A 22,431-nucleotide genomic window follows, 5' to 3' on the forward strand; every position below is an offset into this window, starting at 1 on the left:
AGGGCTGATCAGACTTCCAAAATAAGTGAAGTTGTCCACGCCTTCGACTACTTCACTCCCTATCCTGAGTTCAGGTGTTGACGCAGGCCAGTCCTGGAGTAACAATTTACATTTGGATGGGGAGAAACGCATCCCAAACATTCTGGCATTGTTACTCAGTTCTATCAGAAGACTCTGCATTTTGCCAGCGTCTTCACCAAATAGGACTATGTCATCTGCGTATTCTAAGTCGGTAAGTGAACCTCCTGGTAGATCAATTCCTGAAAATTCAGTCGACGAGAGTGTTATTTCCAGCAACAGGTCTATAATGAAGTTAAACAAAAATGGAGATAGTGGACAGCCTTGACGGACACCACTTGAGGTTGCAAAATCATATGACAGTTCGCCATAAGCTCTCACTCGACTGGTAGTGTTCGAGTAAAGAGCCTTCACAAGGTTTATGTACTTCTCAGGCACATCTTTTAATGACAGACACTGCCACAGAACCTCTCGGTCTACAGAGTCAAATGCTGCTTTCAAGTCAAGAAAAGTTATCATTGTCGGACGCCGATAAGCATTTCTGTGCTCAATAAACAAAACAACGATGTTCCACTACTAATTAAACTATTGAATTAAATATACATGAAATAGGTTGCCAAGATAGTATGATGATCTAAATAATTTTGGAAAATTATCACAACTCACAGTGAATAATAATATGGAAACATAGTAAAAGGGAAAATCATTAAAAAAAACTGAAATTCTTAATAAACCCTAGAGGTAATTATCACATTACAAGGTTATTACATTTAACTGTTTTTTTTTCACAACAATCAGTTCACATATTGTTAGTGGGAAATAAACCGGATCAAGGTATGTTATGTGCATGATCTTGACGGCGCACGTTGATTGGCTAATTCTAAACCAATCAGCTCTGGCAGATTATTGGAGAAGCATCTAGAAGCTTGTTATGCATTTACTATAAATATATAAACGTTTTTCTAACGATTGATTGCTGTTCATCTACCCTTGTTATTTTGAATACAATTTCGTTCCTGTTCAACGTGTTCTGATTTGGGGTCTTGTCGAGTGTCACCGTATAAGAATACTAAGCAATAGGAGTAGCTGGGTTGTTTATTAGCAAAACAATTATAACACATATTATAAAATGAAATGAAAAGTTCATCTCTATTTTTAAAAAAAGAAAAACTAACCAGCAATTTTATCACGTCCAGTATTGTTTCCATGATCAATATCATAAGTTTTACTATGTGGTGTAGTTTTAAAATAACTTGACGGTAGACAATGAGTTAAAATATGACTTGCTGATTCACAAGGGGTTAATTCAGTATTGGAAGTATGACCATGACGTGATTTCTTATGATTTGATGGAGTAACAGGTGCCATTGTATTTTTTAAATTCAATACTTTATTATGTGAAGTTTTAAAACTGGTCATACTATCATTATCATTACTAATATCATCGCCATAAACTAGTGATGTTCCAAGTATACGAGGTGAACCATATGCACAATTATTCATAGGTCTATCTGTTCCAGTACGCATACAGTAAATTTCTAGTTGAAATACAAAATCTGGTCTAACTGGTACAATCTGTAGGAAAAGTATGATAATGAAAGGAACAATGAGAATTGAGCAAGTGATTTTGCACAAAGGCAACGATAAAATATACATGTAATTTAATCAAAATTCATACTGCGTATATATCGAGGATTCAGTAAGTTTCAAGTGGAAACGTTTAAGAAGTGCAGAGTTTAGTGTCGAATGATTTAAAAGAACATGCTAAAAATCTTTTGCATGTCTTTTGAGCTGAGGGAAAATAAAAATGCTTAATTTTTGTTCCGTACCTCCCTAATATATAACACGGTGAACTGAAACTGGTCTGCACTGTCCAACAGTTACATCAGTCTCGACAAGCCAATAACCAGTAGAGTTTCAGCTTGAATGCCATGCCATGAATGATACCCTAAAATGTATTCGCAACTTCTTAACAAATAACAAGTATGATATGATATTGTCTATTCTCTGTTTGTAAAGAATAGGTTTTATAACCATATTTCAATCATTCTATCATATTTCAGTTATTCAATTCACGGTACTTGGTGGAGCATTATGAAGCCACTAAATGAGCAATGATGAAATGTGAAGTCAATTTTAAATAAACATATTGTTTAACAGCACAGAAACTATGTACTCACCTCTAGTTTTGCCGGCAAATCTACATAAGGTGCAGCTCGATACATTCCAACAGGTAAGTCGCTCACATGCATTAAGGTAACTAGTTCACTATGATACAACCGACCTTCACCACGGCATCTAAAATACAAATGTAAACGAAGCGTTAAAATACTTGCAGTAAGTACATGGAATAATTACAACTAACTGTTAAGCAATTATCAGGAAACTCAGAAGAGAAAGAAAAATTATTCCAAATAGGTTTTAAATGTCATATTATTTGTGACAACTAGAGATACAATATACCGTCACTTACACTAGTAGACACATGGCAACTTGGTCGACAGAATTTAGTCATTACTAAAAGAACAAAACAAACACTATATTGATTGCTATTCATTGGTTAATTAACTTATATATCTCAGCCATACAGTCAAGGCCTGAATAAATTAATGATAACGTCACAGATCGTAAAATTAGGTGGGTAGGGTTCGAACCCACCAAGAAGTATCAGTTTTATCAAAATTACAGGTACATCTTGCTAACGAGTGTCGGCGAGTACGGAACCTAGGTCCGGAGTTTATTGCAAACACTCTACAACCACCTAACAGAAGTAAAATAATTACACGTATCAGTATAGGGGGATTTGTGGAGATAGTGGAATTTTCACAGTCTATATCACAAACTGATCTTAGTTAGATCAACAGTAAAAACCTGGAAGCACTGGATGGTTGTTTCGTCCCAGTAAGAGACAGAGCAGTGATTGTCATACGAGATACACGATTACTAAACATTGTGTAACCCACATCCCAAGATGTGCTACACATTACCTAACTCACGTTAGAACTGCAAATAAATACAATAAAGATGCTACACACTACTAACGAAGATAATAATAAACAATGAATGGAACTTACTTTATAACACCAATTAAATGGTAGCATGTCGGTTGGCCTAATTGATTGTCAGGACGTGATTTTAAAGTAGGAACATTCCAACCACCAGCCTCACGTCCAGTGCCAACAACAACATAGCCACCCCCACTTGTAGGATCATTTGGTATGTTAGATGTTTTAAGAGATAAACGAATAGCGCTTAGTTTCATACGAGCACGTATAGGATCCCCACGTGTAGGTGGTACAAGAACTGGAGAGCCTCTATGCAATAATGCAAGTTCTTCCATTAATACTTGACGACGCTGACCTATGAGTAAATAGATAGGAAACAATGTTGAATTTATGTGTGAAAAAAACATTTTATGTTTAATATAATCATATCTAACATATTCTTCAGGCACTTGGATGTGAATTAAATGATACCACCTAGTTACCTAAACCGAATTGGAGCGGAGTTCGAATCTGGAACTTACTAGATAACATATATAAAAATTAGTTATAAAAAGCTTACAAGCTATCAGCATCGTTCTGCTAGCTTCTACATGAACCCGAGAACCTGGACCCAATTCACGTAGCCTGTCAAAGTCTTCAGGACTTTTACGAAAAGGAATACTGACACATTGTTGTAGTGCTGCACTGGCCTGTAAAATAACTACACGTTCTGCTTGTATCAATTTGGGTAAGTCATTCAATCTTCGAATACGTCGTTCAGCCTCGGATAATGGTAGAACTGGAGATATATGGTTATTAACTAAGAAAAAAAAGAAAAGGTGATAGAAATACCGTTACCATAGAGATATGTTGAAAACACAACGAATCCATGTTACAAGAAATACATTAAACGAAGTCAATCAGTCAGTCATACGTAATGAAAGAACGAGCACATGTGTGTATTGGTCCAAGTTGTGAGATGAAATTGTCAAAACGAATCAAATAGTAGAGATAATAACAGTACTATTGGTAATAGGAAAGATGAGGTAACGAAGATATGGTTCACAAAAAGGATTGGTGGAATGAATAAACAATTTATGAATCCGGTTGGAAACTTGAGATCTAAGAGAAGACAAAGAATGGATGCACCCGAATCATTGCAAAAGATTTCGAACCGCATTGCCCAAAGTATCTAACCATTAGTTAAGATAATCAAGTAATCTACACCTATTAACATGGATCAGTTCAACAGTCAATGTACTTTAAAGAGAGCTAAAACAAAGATTGGTGGTCAATGTATTCATGGACTGATGCCATAATTTGATTTGGTCACTCCTAACATCTAATCTACTCCTACATCAACCATCATTCTATGTTGAGGTAGGTGGCGGTGAATAAAAATACGCAACAGGTGTTCTGACCATCTCAGTTGATATAGATTCACTACCCTCATCAATCGATTTATCATCCGTATCTGAAATTCTGCATCTAACCTCAGAATTGCTAACTCGATGGTTACAATATATATGAGCAATGTTTTGAGGGCATATATCAAACAAAGCTTGAAAAAATGGAGGAAATAAGAGAACTGTTTGATGTTGAATGGGATATATTCGGGTGCTTGTAAAGTGTTTGGACGGTAAACACTTCTAATATCAGGGATCCAATATATTCCTTAGTTACACTAGAGTATATTTTATTAATTACCAAGAGATTATTTTATTCTTATTGTAATCCTTTTTCATTTGACTTACATTGTTATGCATAATCGATTCTCAGATAACTTGAACTTACAAAGTGTCATCTTTCATCTCATTATCATCATCTAAAACCTACATATCCCAGTTTCTACTAAAAAAAACCTCCTGTAATAGACACCAATCAAAAATCGACTGTAGAATATTTTAATTACATAACTAAACAAGATTCTAATCATAAAGAATTATCATCTAACCATGCTTAAAATCTGAAATAATCGATAATTTGAAATTAATTCCTGGCGAAGACATTTTAATAAGACAATAAAGGGATTTTACAAAAACCAGTTTCATTTACCATGTCTGATGGCTCAGTCCCATTATTTATTTGAAAAAAAACTATTGAGGTGATGGCAACTGAGGAAATAACTCGTAAGATAACAGATGTAACTGAATAATAACTATTCTGATAAGTAATCCCTTAAACTAATGTTATATTACCTATCATTTCAGAGAATCCATTATTACTGAATTATATTTTACAATAACATCAACTACCATATATCTCTATGACTCAATAACTGGATATGACTGAGTAACACAGCGTAATATACATGGTCTGATATCTTTTTTATTTATTTATTTATTTATTTAAACACATAAATATTGGTACAAAGGGACACCAGATACATATGCGCTACACAAATCTCATCTGATTTGTGTGAAAGCTGTGATACTGCCCGGGCGCCCAAACTGAAACAGGTGATTTTTTTAGGGAGCCTCACCCGGAGCCTGTGACCTCAACATCTGATCCACAAGGCAGTGGAGCAACTTAAGGAGATGCGGTCCCATGGTAGACGGTGACCAAAGATTGATTCATACGCCATTTGTTCCTTCACGATACTGGAGACCATGTGCACCATTGGTTTTAAACCAGGGTTTTCCAACTCCTCTTGGTGAACTCTCCGTGTCCACCAATCCAGCTAAAGCGCCGGACATTCGCTTTTTGTCCTCTCAATATCGTAAACAACAGTAATGCCACGAGAAGGCAGTGAGTAGGACCTCCCTGACATCTTGGATCGATACACATATGTGCTAGGTATTATGTTAGCTATGACAAGTCGACAGAACTGGTGAATATCAGAGGCTATATATATATAGGGGTCATGAATGTTCACTGCCGAGTCCCCCTACTAGGACGAAACAGGTCCAATCCTCACGGGTTTCCGATGGTGTTCTTGATAAGATCAATCCGTGATTTAAACTATGAAAATAAACTACTTAGCTAAAAAGCTTAATAATCTGAAGGAACAAGCAAGAATAAAACACAATGAGTAAAATTATATTACAACTCACTCAGTAAATCACTATCATCTTTTGAAAAATATGGATGTTGATGATAACGATGATCAGAATGATTCTCTTTATTACTGCTTTGATCTTGTGAAGACAAACTGGATAATTCATTATTTAATTCATCACTTGGAATTATGGTATCCAAAAAATCAGACAACTCAGAATCACCACTGCCTAGAAAACATGGAAACACATTGTTGAAGAAATATACGCTCTGCTCCTTTATCTTCATTTACTTTACTGGAATCTATGTTTACATATTGTACTGTTTATAAGCCCTATATTTATTTTCGATCTCATTTGTCACATCTTCCCTCTCTTATTTGCGCGGCGTTGCCAGCCCAGAGGTGAATCAAGCCTATAATACAATAATTAACAACCCTATCAACTCCTAAGACATTTTTGATCACGAAAGTAGTGATTGAGATGCCATGAGAATGCCAAGTCGAATTCATAAATTACTAGACTATATACACGGTTAAATAATACGACTAACAAACAATTTGTTCAGACCAAAGCGAAAAGTGGCCGCACGATTAATAAATTAAGCTGCACAAGCATTTGACGACTTGTGAACCAAACTAAATAATGACTAGGTAACCATGGCTCAAAATCGTTTGCAATGGCGAAGGTGCATCCACTCTTTGTGTCCTCCCAAATTCTGATCTTCTGAATTCTTAATGTCCCTTTCCTTTTTCTCTTCCCAAATTTATTTCACTGGATTATACTCCTTCAAACCCTAATCTTTCACATAATGCTTATACTCTTACTACTTCTACCACTATGGGATTTGAATCGACAACTGCATCTCTGTGTTAATGTGGTATGGCAACTCGAAGTGATGTAGGTACGTGTGAAGTTCTACGTTGTGATTGACTGACTGACATGCAGTTTTGATAACTAGACTGAGGCCTAGTAAGTGCAGCGGAGTTCAAAATACATCGTGATTCGCTGGTCAGAAATTAACGGCTTAAATCACTTAAGGTCAAATATCCATTAACAGCGTAGAGCCGACGTAGCCTGAATGTGCTAGTCTATTGATTGATCACGGGTTCCAATGAATTTTGTCCTCCATGGTCTAAGCACACGGACAATATTGTCAGTAATTTTACACAAACCTTTAAAAACATGACATCAATTATGATGATGTGTTAACACAATAATGATTAGCCTACTTTCAGAATCCATTTTTCGTGTTATTTTATCCCCATGTTTTTCTCGTTCTGGTAAATATTCATATTGACTGGAAAACTCTGAAGATGTTGGACAATCTTCATCATCATTGTAGTTAAAGTCAGTTTCACTTTCGTCTGTAATATCAGAAGCGGTTCTTTGAAATGTGACTGATTTCTGCCTCGGAATAATTTGATGAAAGGTATCAACTGAGCTTTCCGAAAATGATGATCGACGTTTAACACCGATTTTAGGACGTGAATAATAGGGATGTGCAATGGCTGTAACAAAATGAAATAAAGTGGGATTTCAAAGCCTTATTAGTGAGAAAGTTAACAATTTAACCGATAGATAGACAAGAACCACCTGGGATCAGACACATATAGCATATAATCTTACATAAATGAACAACGATTCAAGTGTCCTGACTTGACATCAATACAAAAGGAGATTAAGTAATCAAGAACGATTAACTCAGATAGTAGTGGTAAACAGAATGCAAAAAATGTTTATGAACTAGAAAACGATGAAAAATGAAAGGGATTGAATTATTGTAATCTATTCCCAGCTATATCCTTTGGCATTGGCAATTACTAGTTTTCTTAACCCTGAGAACTTCACTCTAATGAACTATATCTCGCATATGGCTCCGAATAATAGAAAATAACCTAATAGTATAGTTCCATATCTTGATTTGATTATGTTTAACCTTTTTAAAACCGTTTCTCATATTGAATATCATAGTGAGCCCATGTAGGTAATAAGTCGAGGAAATGATTCAGAGAAATAAGATCACTTCTTGGCTCAGCGAGTCGAGAATTCCTGTTCTTTGCAGCGTAATTTCTGCGACGGTTTCTAAACTGCGATTAAAGAAGCTACCCATATTTTACCCTCCTGATAAGTGATTTGAACTTGCTTAACCTCGTCCGCCGGTTGGCCTTGTAGTACAAATACTGTAATTGATCTCCTCCCAGGAGATCCTGTTGTTAATTTACAACACGCAGATGATACGGTCCTGTTTGGTGAAAACATTGAAAAATGAAATCTCCTCACCCCCTTAGGCAGCAATGTATGTTTTAAGATAGGTTTTCTTCTAAAACCAAAATGTTGATTTGGGACTAGTCTGAGTCAAACTCGAAACTAACTATAGTGAATTGAGTAGTTGAAAGTGTCGGTTACTTTACTTATCTTGGAACTCCTATCAGCCCTGATGGGTCGGTGTCTGACGAAATCTTGGTACGAACTCAGAAAGCTAGTTCAGTTTTCGCCATCTTGGACCACTTTTGGCGTAAGTAAGATGTCTGTCTACCAACCAAAGGACGAATATACTACACAGCGGTCCTCTCCATTATACTTTATGAGTGTGAAATGTGGTCTTTAAAAATAGATATTCGTAGATTATTAATACTAGATCATAAATACGTTAAAACTATTCCTCGTATATGTTGGGACCATCCAGTTGGTAATTTTGAGGTTGGATGGAAGATACCGGGTAAAAATGGAAAATTGATTGATGAAATAATAAATCCTTATCAACTGGGATAGTTAGAACATGTATTACATCTGTCCATCCACCGCCTACATTGATGGGCGATGATGGCTGGTAGCCGCATAATTCGAAGTGAAGAAGAACCTAAGCTTGTGCTGACTTGATTGAGAATCAAATGTGTAATCTAGTAAGTGACAACTTTACAATAGCTTTTACTTCTACAATCTCATTATAGTATTTCTCAAAGTTAATAATGCTATAGGAAAAACATCAGTTGATAATTACAACAAAACTATTATACATGTAATATTTATCAGTTTTGTGTAATATACTGGTAAATGAGGCCCGTGCACTAATAAAGCAAATACCAAACAGTTACCATCCTACATGAAATCTAGTAAATCTCCACACCTGGATTTTATCTATGAACAACCATGGCCTATAAAACACAGACGTTTGAAAGTTTCATAGATCGTTCATGATTCGAATCAGGATTTAAGCAAAGAAAACCTCAATAGAAGAGACAAATGATGTAAAATAAGTTGAAATTTTCAACACAATAAAAGACCGCTTTGATGCTATAAATAAAGTTAATAAGATAAAGTGGAAGGTACTTGGTTGCTACAAGGGCTATCATGTCTAATAAGTGTGAGGGAGATAAATAGGTCATGGTGAGTGATTTACGCTCTTTAAGTTACTATTCCGAATTTAACTTAATTGTTATATAGTCTAAACGAAGTTCGCTCATTTACCATGTCCAAGTTTATGTAGTCGACTTTGAGCTAAACCATTTGTGAAGACTAATGATACTACCCGTATTTTAAAACAGAAAGGGGTAGATTGGGGGTTCGTACCTGTGATATGCCGGTTAAAAGTCAAATACTTAAACTCCTAAGTCACAACCCTACATAAACTGATCACAACTCTGTGTATGGACGTGTACAGAAAAAAATTTGAAAATACTTGTAGTTGTTGATACAGTTGACTGTATGATTTCTTCCAAATTTGTTTGATTTATGTTCGTTGAACTGACATTATGAATATTTGGAGATTGTGTATTACTGATGAAAGTGTTGCTGCTTGAAGAATCGACTTCATTAAGCCCCATATCCTAATATTAAAGAATAACACAGAAATACGATAGAATATTGCACAAAACAAAATTAATTTAATCTATTTTACATTTTACATCTTTCAATCCAGATGAACATTACCGTGAAATTCGATTACTTATAAACAGGAAATACACATTAAATATCTTTTTTGTTCTGTAAAATCGTACGATAATGTAATTCATTTATTATTATTATTATTTAAACACATAAATATTTATACAAACAGGCATCAAATATATATGCGCAATATAGATCATTCGATTTGTGTGAAGGATGGGATACTATCTGGGTGCCCAAACTGAAACAGGTGGTATTCTTACGGAGCCACACCCGGAGCCTTCGAACTCAACATCTGATCCACAAGGCAGTGAGTCAACGTTAGGAGATGCAGTCTCATGGTAGCCGGTGACCAACAATTGATTCATACGCCATTTGTTCCTTCACGATACTGGAACCCATGTGCACCATTGGTTTTAAACCAGGGTTTTCCAACTCCTCTTGGTGAACTCTCCGTGTCCACCAACCCGGCTAAAGCGCCGGACATTCGCTTTCTGTCCTCTCAATTTCGTAAACAACACCCCGCCACGAAAGGCAGTGATTAGGACTTCCCTGGCAGAAGCTATATACGCGTGGCCATGTGAGACCATTTCGAGAGGGAGAGCTGACTCTCCTGACACGCCATACCAGGGCATGTCTATTAACTTAGCTTTGGGTCACGTTGTTTATGTGATACTACTTGACAGCTCAGACTAAAGTACGTGAATTGGAGCAACAACTTGAGTTTTTTTAATACAACCAAGTATATACGTGAAGAACTCTTTTTTGTTGAACTGTGGTGTCCTACTTATACCGGCATAAGTAGTATATAACGCTAGTCAGGAATAGAATGTCTGGCAGCAAACGGTAGAGGAGATAGAGAAAGAAAGAACGGGAACAGAAAGTGATTGGTATGGAGATGAATGTACAATGAAGGCTGAAACGATTGAGTGAAATTTCCAAAGGAACAATCAAGTTTGAGACAACTGATTGATATTTTGCAAATTAAGTATTTACTGTAAAATTCTCAGATTTTACTGAGATATTCTGTAATTTTATGTCCAAATACATTCGATTTTCTCCACTTGTGTTCTCGTTCACTACAGAACCACTATCCAAAAGGAAGCTTGTTAAATAGATATCAATAGTTGTACATCTTTTATTAGGACAGTTACCCACAAAATATGGCAGAATATATCACAAAAAGTAATTGGTCTATGCGTGACTGTACCAATATGTCAAATAATCTCCGCAATCTCCGCAAGTCCTGTTAAAGTTTATCAAAATGATGTATTTTAGACTAGAATGGATGAATGGATTTATTCTCAACATTTTATAATTCTCCATTCATTTCCCTTCATTGGCTCATTCATGCTATGTCATTTGAGTAGCCCACCGCTTTTATTGATTTCCTCTTTCCCTATCATTGTGAAGTATGGCAATCCTATTCAACTGTTTACATCTGCTTATTGTAAAAGAGTGAAAGCACAAAGATTAGTTGGGAGTAATTAGTAAGTTGCCAATTACAAACCCAGTCCTACCCAAAATAACGTAAACAACATAGAAATGCGTAATAATGCTTCACAAAGTAACTGACAACATGAATAAAGAGGTCTTACATATACCTTTGGAGGACTGGGGTGCGGGACAGTAGCTTCATCACACATAACAACTTCAGTTAAAACAGGCTGACAGTTGTCGCAGGGAGTATTTTGGGGCGAAGTAATTAGTGGATTCTCAATTGCCGAAATATTTGGGGGTGATGGAGGGGGTGGTAACAAGAAATCATCCTCCTGTAAAAGAGAAAGTGCTGGATTTGTTACTTGTGGAGACAAATAAAAATGAAAAATGTTGCCAAGTATATAGAAGCAACAATCCATTTTGATGCTTACAATAACTTCTCTCAAAATTCTTACATTTCTCCCTTATCAATAAAAAAGCAAAACTGTTGACTGTCATCAGAACTATGGGGCCACATACTTTACCTTTGAGACGCAGATAAATCCGGTTTGGTAAAACCAAGCGAGTCTTATTTATGTGTTAACAGCGAAAACTACACCATTGACTGTCAAACGAAGGGGGTAGATAAAACGGTAAATTCCCTTAATTACTTTATCCCATACTGTTAAACTAGACGATGATAAAGATCAAACCTATAATGCCAATTCGTGTTTTAAAATAGGACCAACAAACCACATTTAAACATTAGCCACCGTCTTCAATAAGTAAAACTATATCTCCATAATCAAGGTCAATGAGAAATCAGTCGGTCAGCTACAACGTAGGACCAGGCACACATATGCATCAAGGAGAAACACGTTAGATAAGTTCCTGAGAAGTTGGGCATAGTGTTACTCGTAGAAGTATAAAAATGATGAGTTTGGATCGAAATGGGGTAAACAACTTTAACAAACACCATTTGGAGAAACTAAGTAATGTCCTGATCAGATTTAAATGCTTGAGTAACAGATACTGATACAAAACATACCAGCCGATGTTGCAAAATATTTTCTTTAGACCAAGAAATGCACTTTCAGTCAAATGTCAGTAGGTATATTCGAATTTTGAAAACTGACGAAGAGAGATGGCGAACATACTAAATATCAGATATGAATCAGGTGTAGGTTCCCTGGTTTTGAAAGCTCACATCAAATATCAATACATTTTAACAATAAACTAACTTTACTGTTTTAAAATGTAAAAATTTCAAATGTCTTTTAGATTATGCGTCAATTTACAAGGAATATACAGTGTGCAATAAATGGATTAGATTTGTATCGAAGTGTTGATACAAAGCATACACATCACTTATTTAAAATACGAATTGTGCTCACAAACCTGTTTTGAAACAAAACTAGATGGAACTTTTTCCGGTTCTAAATCATGAGATTGTGAAGAAAATACTGGTCGACGGGATCGGCGTAGTTCAGCCAGCTCTCGCATTCGCTCAAGCTTTTCTCTCTCGGCATGGCTTAAACTGCCCCTGGGTACGTCAGCCTTGGTACACGTGACAGAATTAAGAACTTTTTCTCTAATACCCTGACCTGATTGAATTTTGGGCGCCACAGATTGCTGAACTAACGAAGGCTAAAAGAATAAGTAAAAAACATCAATTAGAAAACACCATAATTTGTATAGAAACGTTTGGTGAATGTTGGCTATTTCAATAAACAAATTCATAGGAGAAATAGAATAGACCAATAGTTTCGAATAATCTGTTCTGTTTGTTTTGGAACAAGCAATTGTTACACATTAACCATTTTGCATAATATGGAAATGCTTGCCGAAAACTGGCGAATATAATTATGTTCATAATGGTAAGTATTATTACGGCAATTTATAAAAATAAATTGATAGATGACACCCAAGCAAAGGGACGGACACTCCAAAAGTAACAAATGGACTGGTGGTCTGATGATTAAGAGGTTCAGTTTTCAGCTACTAAGTCGCAAATTCTGAACCCTTTCAAAATGCTTCAGCTGGACAACCAATAGTTTTGTGGAGTGATAACAGGTCTTTACACGGCAATCACAAATCTTGTTCTAACCTAATACATGTAAAGCAGAATACTTCGGCGTGTAACATTTTAGACTCAGTTTTGAGCAATGATTATACCGGGAAGCTTTAATGTGGTAGTAAGCTGCTTACACTGAATGGAGTGGTAGCTTGATCGTCACAACTGTTCTAGATATTAGATTACAAGTTTGATGACTCGATCAAGCTCGGCTAGAGCACCCGAGCAGTGTAGTCAACTCGTGCACAAAACATTTGATCCAGATTCAAGTGAGCGATTGCATACTACCCGGTAGTCAGCATAACAGCATGGACTGTCGTCCAAGTCTACAACACAAAAGTTAGAGGCTAAACTACCAAACCACTGAGCTGTGAAACTAAACCACCGAAAAGAACGGGTTGACATTATGCAAACAAAACACTTGAGCATATTAATATACTTATATGCCGATCGCCCCTAAATGCTTTGGTACGGCCGAGGGTGGGAAGAGTCAGCTCTCTCTCTCGAAATGATCTCACATGGCCACGTGCATACAACCACTACCAGGGAAGTCCTACTCACTGCCTTCTCGTGGCGTTACTGTTGTTTGCGAAATTGAAAGGACGAAAAGCGAATGTCCGGCGCTTTAGCCAGGTTGATGGACACGGAAAGTCCACCTAGAGGAGTTGGAAAACCCTGAATTAAAACCAATGGTGCACATGGTCTCCAGTATCGTGAAGGAACAAATGGCGTATGAATCAATTGTTGGTCACCGGCTACCATGAGACTGCATCTCCTAACGTTGGCTCACTGCCTTGTGGATCAGACCTTTAGGTCGAAGGTTCCAGCTGTCAGTCAGTCAGCTACAACGTAGGACCAGACACATATATATTTCGTTCCAAGTTGCCACATCTCATCAGCACAACAAAATAAACACCAAATTCATAGTAGTCACTTCAATGGTAATTTATAAAAGAAAGACTGCATAAGGATATAATACAGGAAAAAAGAACTAGTTCGTAGAAAGAAATATATAAAGCAATTTTAATCTCAAGGTTTAAGGGAAAATAAAGAGTGTATACACCTACGCCATTGTGATCGATTCTGAGCCATGTCACACACAGTCTCCAACCATTGGTTACGATAGTCACGCGGATCCCAACCAAGTAGTCTGCATCTACCAGCATGGCTCAATCTAGAAGTTAGTGACTTCATGCTCTGATGCCACGTTTTGGTTTGGCCACCCCTAACTTCCTTTCAACCATCCCCAATACTAGTCGGCATCGCGCGTCGTGGTAATCAGTGTTCAGGCATACGTAACTCGTGGCTCAACCATCTCAGTCGATGGAGATTTATAACCTCATAAAATAATTTACCATCATTCTCTAATGCCCTGAGTCTAACCTCACCTTTACTTACCCGGTGATCCCAGCAGATGCGAGCAATATTTCTCAGACATCTGTGGTCAGATACTAGTAACTTAAGAGTATCTTCTAATCTTAATGGCCACGTTTTACATCCATAAAGTAGAACATAACGAGCTGCTGCTCAGTATACTCGTCCCTTAATTGATAGACAGATATCTAGTTTTTGCCATAGGTGACGTAAGCTGGTAAAAGCCGAAAAAGCTTTTAGATTGCGTGCAGAGATATCGTTAGACAACAACCCATTAGGGCTGATCAGACTTCTAAGATAAGTGAAGTTGTCAACGCATTCCACTACTTCAGCCTCCATCCTTAGGTCAGGTGTTGAAACAGACCAATCCTGAAGTAACAACTTGCATTTAGAGGGGGAGAAGCGCATTCCAAATATCCTGACATTGTTACTCAGTTCTAACAGAAGACTCTGCATTTTGTCAGCTTCTTCACCAAACAGGACTATGTCATCTGCGTATTCTAAATCGTAAGTGGATCTCCTAGTAAGAGGTCGATTCTTGAAAATTCAGTCGACGAGTGTTATTTCCAGCAGTAGGTCTATGATGAAGTTAAACAAAAATGGAGATAGTGGACGTTCTTGCGGGACACCACTTGAGGTTGCGAAATCAGACGACAGTTCGCCATAAGCTCTCACTCGACTAGTAGTGTTCGAGTAAAGAGCCTTCACAAGGTTTATGTACTTCTGAGGTACACCTTACAATGACAAACACTGCCACAAAAACCTTTCGATCTACAGAGTGAAATGCTGCTTTTAAGTCGGACGCTGATAAGCATGTCTATATTCCAAAATTTGATGAATGGTGAATATGTGGTCGATGCAACCACGACCAGGTCTGAAGCCAGCCTAATTTTCTCGTGTTTGAAGTTCACGAGTTTTTGTTTGGCGTCCTATAATTATTGAGGATAGTATTTTAGATGCTATATTGGTCAAACTAAACCATCAATCACAGAATGGTTTTGACCCCGTCCTTATATATTGGGACAATCCGTGATTGCGACCAGTCACATGGGATTACATTCAGTTCCCAGATTTTAGCTAAAATATTAGTCAACTTTATCGTTAAAATTGGACCACCATCTATAAAGGCCTCTGGAGCCAATCCATCTAGACCAGCAGCTCTTCCTCGTTTCAGATTAGCCTCTTGAACTTCAACTAGAGTCGGGAGACCCACTCCAATGTTCCCTTCAGACTGTTTGGGAATGGTGGGTAAGTAGAGTGACTGAATGCCAACTGAACTACTCCTTAAATTGCCCAACCCATTGTTTTAAACGTCTGGGCTGAGAGCAGATAAGAGTGTCTTCTTTTTCCGAAATCACTTCACTCAAACATGACTTCTTAACTCCGGTTTCTTTTATTAGTCTGAAAAGCTGTCTGTTGTCGCCTACAGCCACTATCTTTTCCATCCCTATCGCTTTCGTTGCCACCACCACTGCTCACAGCCGTTCCTTAGAATTTTTGTTGACCTAGATCTCATTTGTTTTCGCTATTCGACGTGTTCAGAGCCTGATGGGATAAGTTTACGAGAATCCATCGGTGTAATAGACTTAGAGGAAATCCATTGGTTTTTCGTAATCTTTTGGTTCAAATTACTAATAGATGTTACTGCTGTTTCCACAGCTGTTCGTATATCTTTCAAAGCAACAGCTGGGTCAGCCCCGCTTACCGAACTGCCTAAGAATGACCTCAGTTCAGAAGTTCAGAAAGCTTTCTGTTGGAGTCATCTTTCATTTCATCCGGACTGCAGTCAGTGTGAGCGTAGGCAGAAACGGCGGAAAGGCAATGACGTCTGTCCATATCCTTCTGAGTTCTTACGGATCCGTTTAGCCGAACAGTACATAAGCGGCTGTTAACGGGGATCCATTCTAATAGTGATTGTTTTGCTCTAGTACTTGGTACTATGTCCACACCTGCCAGTTCACAAGAACTAGCCATCGGATCACCAGACACACGAAAGGTGTATCTCGTCGACTCTCCGTTTTGGCGAGGTGAGGTCAAGTGAATGACCACACTAGGATTCTGTATGTGTGTTTCAGAGACACAGCATACATCAACCGCACGAGGTTCTAGGGTTTCAACCAAGGAGGCTTGCTGGCCGATTTGACATAGAGTGTGTATGTTGAAGGCTTCAATGTGTAGTTTGGAGTGGGGTTTCAGCAGTGCGACTTCGTGATAATAGAACAATTGATATACTCTTATCTCAAACGAATAGTATGCTTGAACTTCAATATTTTAAAGGGAAAAAACAAATGAATTAGTACAGTTTAAGAGGTGCAACTAGAAAGCGATTTAATGTGTTGCTCCATTTCCATATGAAGTAGATTTGTAAGCCTCATTCTCAACAGAATTATCCACAGGGAATCGCCTTTTTTTTGTTTTGGACTGTAGGTAACACTACAGTTACAGTGATTACACAATTATTGATGTATTATGCTGACCAGGATAACGTTTGAAGCTTGATGAATAGTATATTTCGTTGAGACATAACAACAGAGGGAGTTAGTGAAAGACTAAACTATTATTTTCAAGTAGTGAATTGTCCTATTCACTGCGTTCTCGCGGCACTACTGCTGTTTGCGAAATTGAGAGGACGACATATGATTAACAATTAAATAATTTGAATTTATAATGTTAAATGAATAAAGGTAAAAAAGAAAAAAAACTCATTTTTCTAGAAAAAAAGCTGTTCAATGATGAAATTGAACAATAATGTGAGTTAGACAAGTATGATCGAATACTTTCTGTATAGTAAACAAATAGAGATTATCATGGAAAACTAGCTTCAACTGACTCATGATCTCAACTATTGAAATTACTATAATATCCACAAAACCCCTTTCTAAAAATAGAGATTATTTGATGGAAGTATACTTTATTTATTGAATAACTTCAGTGAATTTTAAATTGATCTAAGAAAACTTAAGACAAATTTTAGCTAGTTAGAATGAGATTGATTTATAATTATGAATAATGTATTCAATAAAAATGTAAGAAACGGGTTAGAATATGAGTTAATTTTTGTTTAAAAACTAGGATTTAACGTTAGAAATGGGATAGTGCCTGACAAGTGTATTAACATCTTATACTAACACCTCAGGTAAAGTGAGGACATACAACCACCTCTCTCCAATGTTTCATTCAGACAGTGGGGTTAGAAAAGCTTGCACTATCTCACCATCCGTCTCAAACTTTGCTATCAATGATGTTCTGGAAACAGCTCTCATGAATGTAGGGAATGGTGGTGTGGATCTGTTACATGGAGAAAGACTCCTCGACCTTGATTATGCGGATGATATTGTCTTACTGTGCGATAATGCCCAAGCCATGCAACCTACAATCAATTAGTCGGCAATTAGTGTCCGTAGGTATGCTAAGTGCTTTGCATCTCCGAAGTGCAAAATACTTCTACAAGACTGACAAGACCCTTATCCTGAACTCACCCTGGGAAGTGAGCAAATAGAAGTAGTCGAGAAGCCCGTGTACATGGGTAGCTGGTGGTGGCATGAATGATCAGATCAATTCACGTATAGTGAAAGTCAAAGAGGTTTATGCCAATATGGGCCATCTTTGGTGCCTTCGTGATGTTCGTCTGACTGTAACAGGTCGGGTCTACAACGCGTCAGTGAGAGCAGTTTTGCTCTATGTTTGTGAAACCTGGCCTCTCCGAGTTAAGGATGTTAGACGACTCTGTGTTTGATCATCGTTGTTTCCGAAGGATTGCTGACATCCAGTGGCAACACCATGTTATTAATGTAGAGATTTGGCATCGTGTGTTCGGGCGTAGAGACGATAATCCAGTTGATGTCACCATCTTGAAACATCGACTTTGGTGGCTTGGACATGTTCTACGAATGTCGTCCCAGAGAATTCCTCGTCGTGCATTATTTGCCGACTCTGGAACTGGCTGACAAAAGCGGAGAGGTGGTCAGTGTATGATATTGTTTCGTAATATGAAGACAACCGTAAAGGACCGGCTTCTGTAGAACCTTCACAATTCCCCAGCGTTAGTCCTAAAGACAGTGCGCCACAACGGCTTGAGATATTATCAGACTTGGTTCAGGATAGAAGCCGGTGAAAACCTTACTGTGACTTTCTTTTACTTTCTTCGTAAAAATGGATGTAACTTCAATTGAAAGAATTCATTTTGGTTGTACCTTTGCAAACCGAACTACCTATCCCAGTACAATTATTTCATTCTCATGCACTAATTTCTGTTCGTTGTTGTTCTCCTTTTTCTTATGTACACTTTACATTCTCTATCTCTTCACATTTTCATTGTTATTGAGTGGCTCTTGTGTATTTGTTGCCCCCTCATACTAATATTTATTTGCTCAGACCAAAGATGTGCCAATTAGGATCAGCAAATAATCCAGATGTGACCAATCTAAAACTCCACAAACAATAATAACCGAACTAATACCCAGATAGTGACCCTTATTCATTAGTTAGCAAACCTTAGCCAGTGGATCAACTACATCTGACTAACTAACGAACAGGTACTACTCTAAACACGAAGTCCTTGGTTGTTTCAACTACTAAAATCATGATAATAGAAATGTTTCACACAATCCCCACCCCTTCCACACAACTAGAAGACACTACTAGAAATCCCTGCCTGAATTAACTTCCAAAAGGTAACTAATAAAATGTGGTATATTGGCCAATTGCGTGATAACGAATAAACTAGCGGCTAATAATATTGGACTACATGTCGAGCTAAAACTGTCATGATGCTAAAGCGACAAAGACACTCAAATTGGTAATGTGATGACTACAATAACACAAAAAACGTCAGTATGACAAGCCGGATCATATTGAATATGAAAATAACGTATGCAAAGTAATATCACTAAGTGGCAGGGATTGGAATGACTCGGTAGATTGGCAAATGGTGTTAGGAAAAAAACATGACATCAACTTTCTGGTGTCACATTGTATGACAAACTACGCAACCTTTGTCGATACCCATCACAAAAGAACAAAGTTCGACGCTAAATGTTTTTGCGTTATGTGAAAATACACTCGGCTGATAAAACATGTGGCGGGCATGATCTAAAATGTTTGCATTTGCTTAGAAATCACATAAACGGCAGACACCAATAGTTTTGGAATAACGTAAAAACTGAGGCGAAGAGGAGCTACTTACAGCTTTATTTGTTTCACCAACTACAGCATTTTCAGTGTGACGAGAGGAGCTATCATTCATTAAACGTTCCCACCGAGCCTTCCTTGCAAAGACGGGTAAATTATGGTGATCAGCTAAACTATCCTACGACATATTTCATTCACTAAAAAAATGACGTACTCTGTTATACTTGGCAGCTGAATTTCTAATAGGTTTCTCCGGTTCTTTATGTAAGGGGATGCGTCTCAAGTCATCTTCCCACGATGCAATCTTAAAAACAGGATAGTTATATAATAATGACATACCTCTCTAGCCAAATCTGCTAGTTTGGACTTTGTCTTCTTCATTTCCACCTTATCTGTAGGACTGTATGAAAACAAACCGTGACAAAAACCCAAAACCAAACCTCATTTTTCGTAATCCTTACTGCCCGCCTACTACACAGAGTTACTATTCGGTGTGTTGAAACAAATTATCATATTGAGAGACGAATATCACTCAGCTTAAATAGAGACTGTCTACATATTAGTCTTGACACAGCAGTGATAAGATAACATGTATACTGGTAAAGTTTTCAAAGCAATGGGGTATCACGGCAGGTTACTAAAGGACAGTCATCACTCGTGAACCTCATCTCGACGTAGAAATAACTCCAGAAACAATATCTCAAAATTGACTAACCATTATAGGCCTCAGTCGAGAAGACGTGTCAATGTCTATAAGCTCTATATTTGCGGAAAATCATTGGATGAGCAACACTCCATGTTCCTGAGGCATATTCTGTTTCACTGTGGAACAGACAGGAGAATAGGCGGCCTCTGTTAGTCCTGGTAGTGGTGCTCCCTCAATCGATCCAACTTTCTTTTGAAAGCATTGACAGATCGGGGCACAATCACGTGTTTAGTTAATGAATTTCATTCTTTGATGATTAGATAGGAAAGTCGATAGTCATATGACAAGTAATTTGTTCTGTGATTGCTAACATTTTTTGAAGTGTCTTCGTAAATATTCAGTTTCGGAAAACTAGAAAAGTGTGGACACATCAGATAAAAATGAACTGAAGGGGAGGGTATCTTTACATCAAGTACATTTCTCGAGTAATTTGAGAATATCGGACTTACAGACGCCTTTTAGTTCTCGTGGAGGAGCATAGGTCGATCACCAGCACTTTCCATCCAACCCTGTCTTGGGTGATCCCTCCTAGTTGTTATTAATCCTTTTCATATCTGCTTCTATTTCCCGACGTAATGTGTTCTTTGGCCTTCCACTTTACCGCTTCCCCTCGGGATCCCAAGTTAGGGCTTTCCTCATGACGCAGTTTGTCAATTACCGTAATGTATGTCATATTAACTTCCAACGTCTTTTCCTAACTTCCTCATCATCTGGAAGCTGATTTGTCCTCTCCCACACAAGGCTGTTGCTGATAGAATCCAGTCAATCAATGTTGAGTATCTTGCGCAGATAACTTGTAGAATTATGGCCTACTTCGTTATTAGTACTGCTCTAACAATAGGCCTAACCCTAAAATTGTGGTTTTGTCATGATGTAACCGCCTAGTCTATAAAATCTTACGTGGAAGTCATGTCTTTGTCCACAATGACTCATCGTATCGTAACAATCAGCAATATATGGAACACGTTCAGACTGGAGATAGAACAATATATTTATTATGACTGAAATAGATAAGACGAGGAGAAAAATACATTCGATACAGAAAACAAGAGGTTGTACTGGTTTTGGTTATAAGCACACGGTCCTCCAAGCTAAACATGAGATAACAGAGAAAAATCATATTCAACAGTTAACACGGGGAGAAAGCCAATGATAGTGATCGCGGTAGGAATGAATTAAGATGACGTGGCCCAGTCATTCTATATAACTTTTTCCAATGACGTTAGCATAACTTGGGAGAGTACTGAGTTGACGTTGAAGAAGGGAGAAAATTAAGGGATTGAAGGGGTCGTTACTTTTTGGCCGTGGTCTACATTTTTCTTTTTTCTAGGATTCTCACTGAGCTGGATGTATTATCTTTTCTTTGAATCACGGAAGACAACCCAATTCTGATCTGTTCACGTTTAAGCTGCAAATTTTATGCTATATGATAAGATCTTAATTTTAACTTATTGATGGAATATATGATCATATTCATACAATAACTCATAATCAAATAATTGTATATTCATTTTGGCTATACGATATAACCTTCCTCTGTCATTCCAAAAACCGTATATAATCATATTCGGCGAGAAATATAATTTCATATTTGCATTCTATTCATGTTTGTATGCTACAACACACGTACTTTATGTATTTACAGGATCTATTCTGATCTCTACCTAATATCTAGAAATATATGTAATCGTGTATGACAAAGCACTGTACTCACTATTCCATATACTTTCATTAAAATCGTATTTGGATACTATAACTCACTTAATTTCCGGAATCACCTGTCCAATTCGGTGAGTCTGTCATAGGTTTATCTATTTTTTATGACAGTATATTTTGTCA

The 22,431-nt window shown here is 37.4% G+C and overlaps 1 protein-coding gene across 2 annotated transcripts; it reads right to left on the bottom strand.

The window, feature by feature from the left end:
- Positions 1-1,188: 1,188 nt before the first annotated feature.
- Smp_046280.1 (hypothetical protein) lies at positions 1,189-20,343 on the bottom strand (the record flags this gene model as incomplete). Of its 2 annotated transcripts, XM_018798374.1 has the most annotated exons (13): positions 1,189-1,593; positions 2,199-2,316; positions 3,093-3,378; positions 3,583-3,822; positions 6,056-6,229; positions 7,231-7,509; positions 9,681-9,828; positions 11,494-11,661; positions 12,707-12,955; positions 19,942-20,059; positions 20,101-20,190; positions 20,226-20,286; positions 20,327-20,343. In XM_018798374.1, 10 exons carry the CDS (start codon positions 19,999-20,001, stop codon positions 1,189-1,191), a joined length of 2,127 nt encoding a protein of 708 aa, XP_018653322.1. The 2 variants fall into 2 exon arrangements, with proteins under 2 accessions (XP_018653322.1, XP_018653323.1); XM_018798373.1 differs by lacking the exon at positions 20,327-20,343 and having other exon boundaries at positions 19,942-20,064; positions 20,226-20,267.
- Positions 20,344-22,431: the final 2,088 nt, after the last annotated feature.

This window comes from Schistosoma mansoni, chromosome 6 (assembly GCF_000237925.1).
Source record: "Schistosoma mansoni strain Puerto Rico chromosome 6, complete genome".
Classification (NCBI taxonomy): Eukaryota; Metazoa; Platyhelminthes; class Trematoda; order Strigeidida; family Schistosomatidae; genus Schistosoma; species Schistosoma mansoni.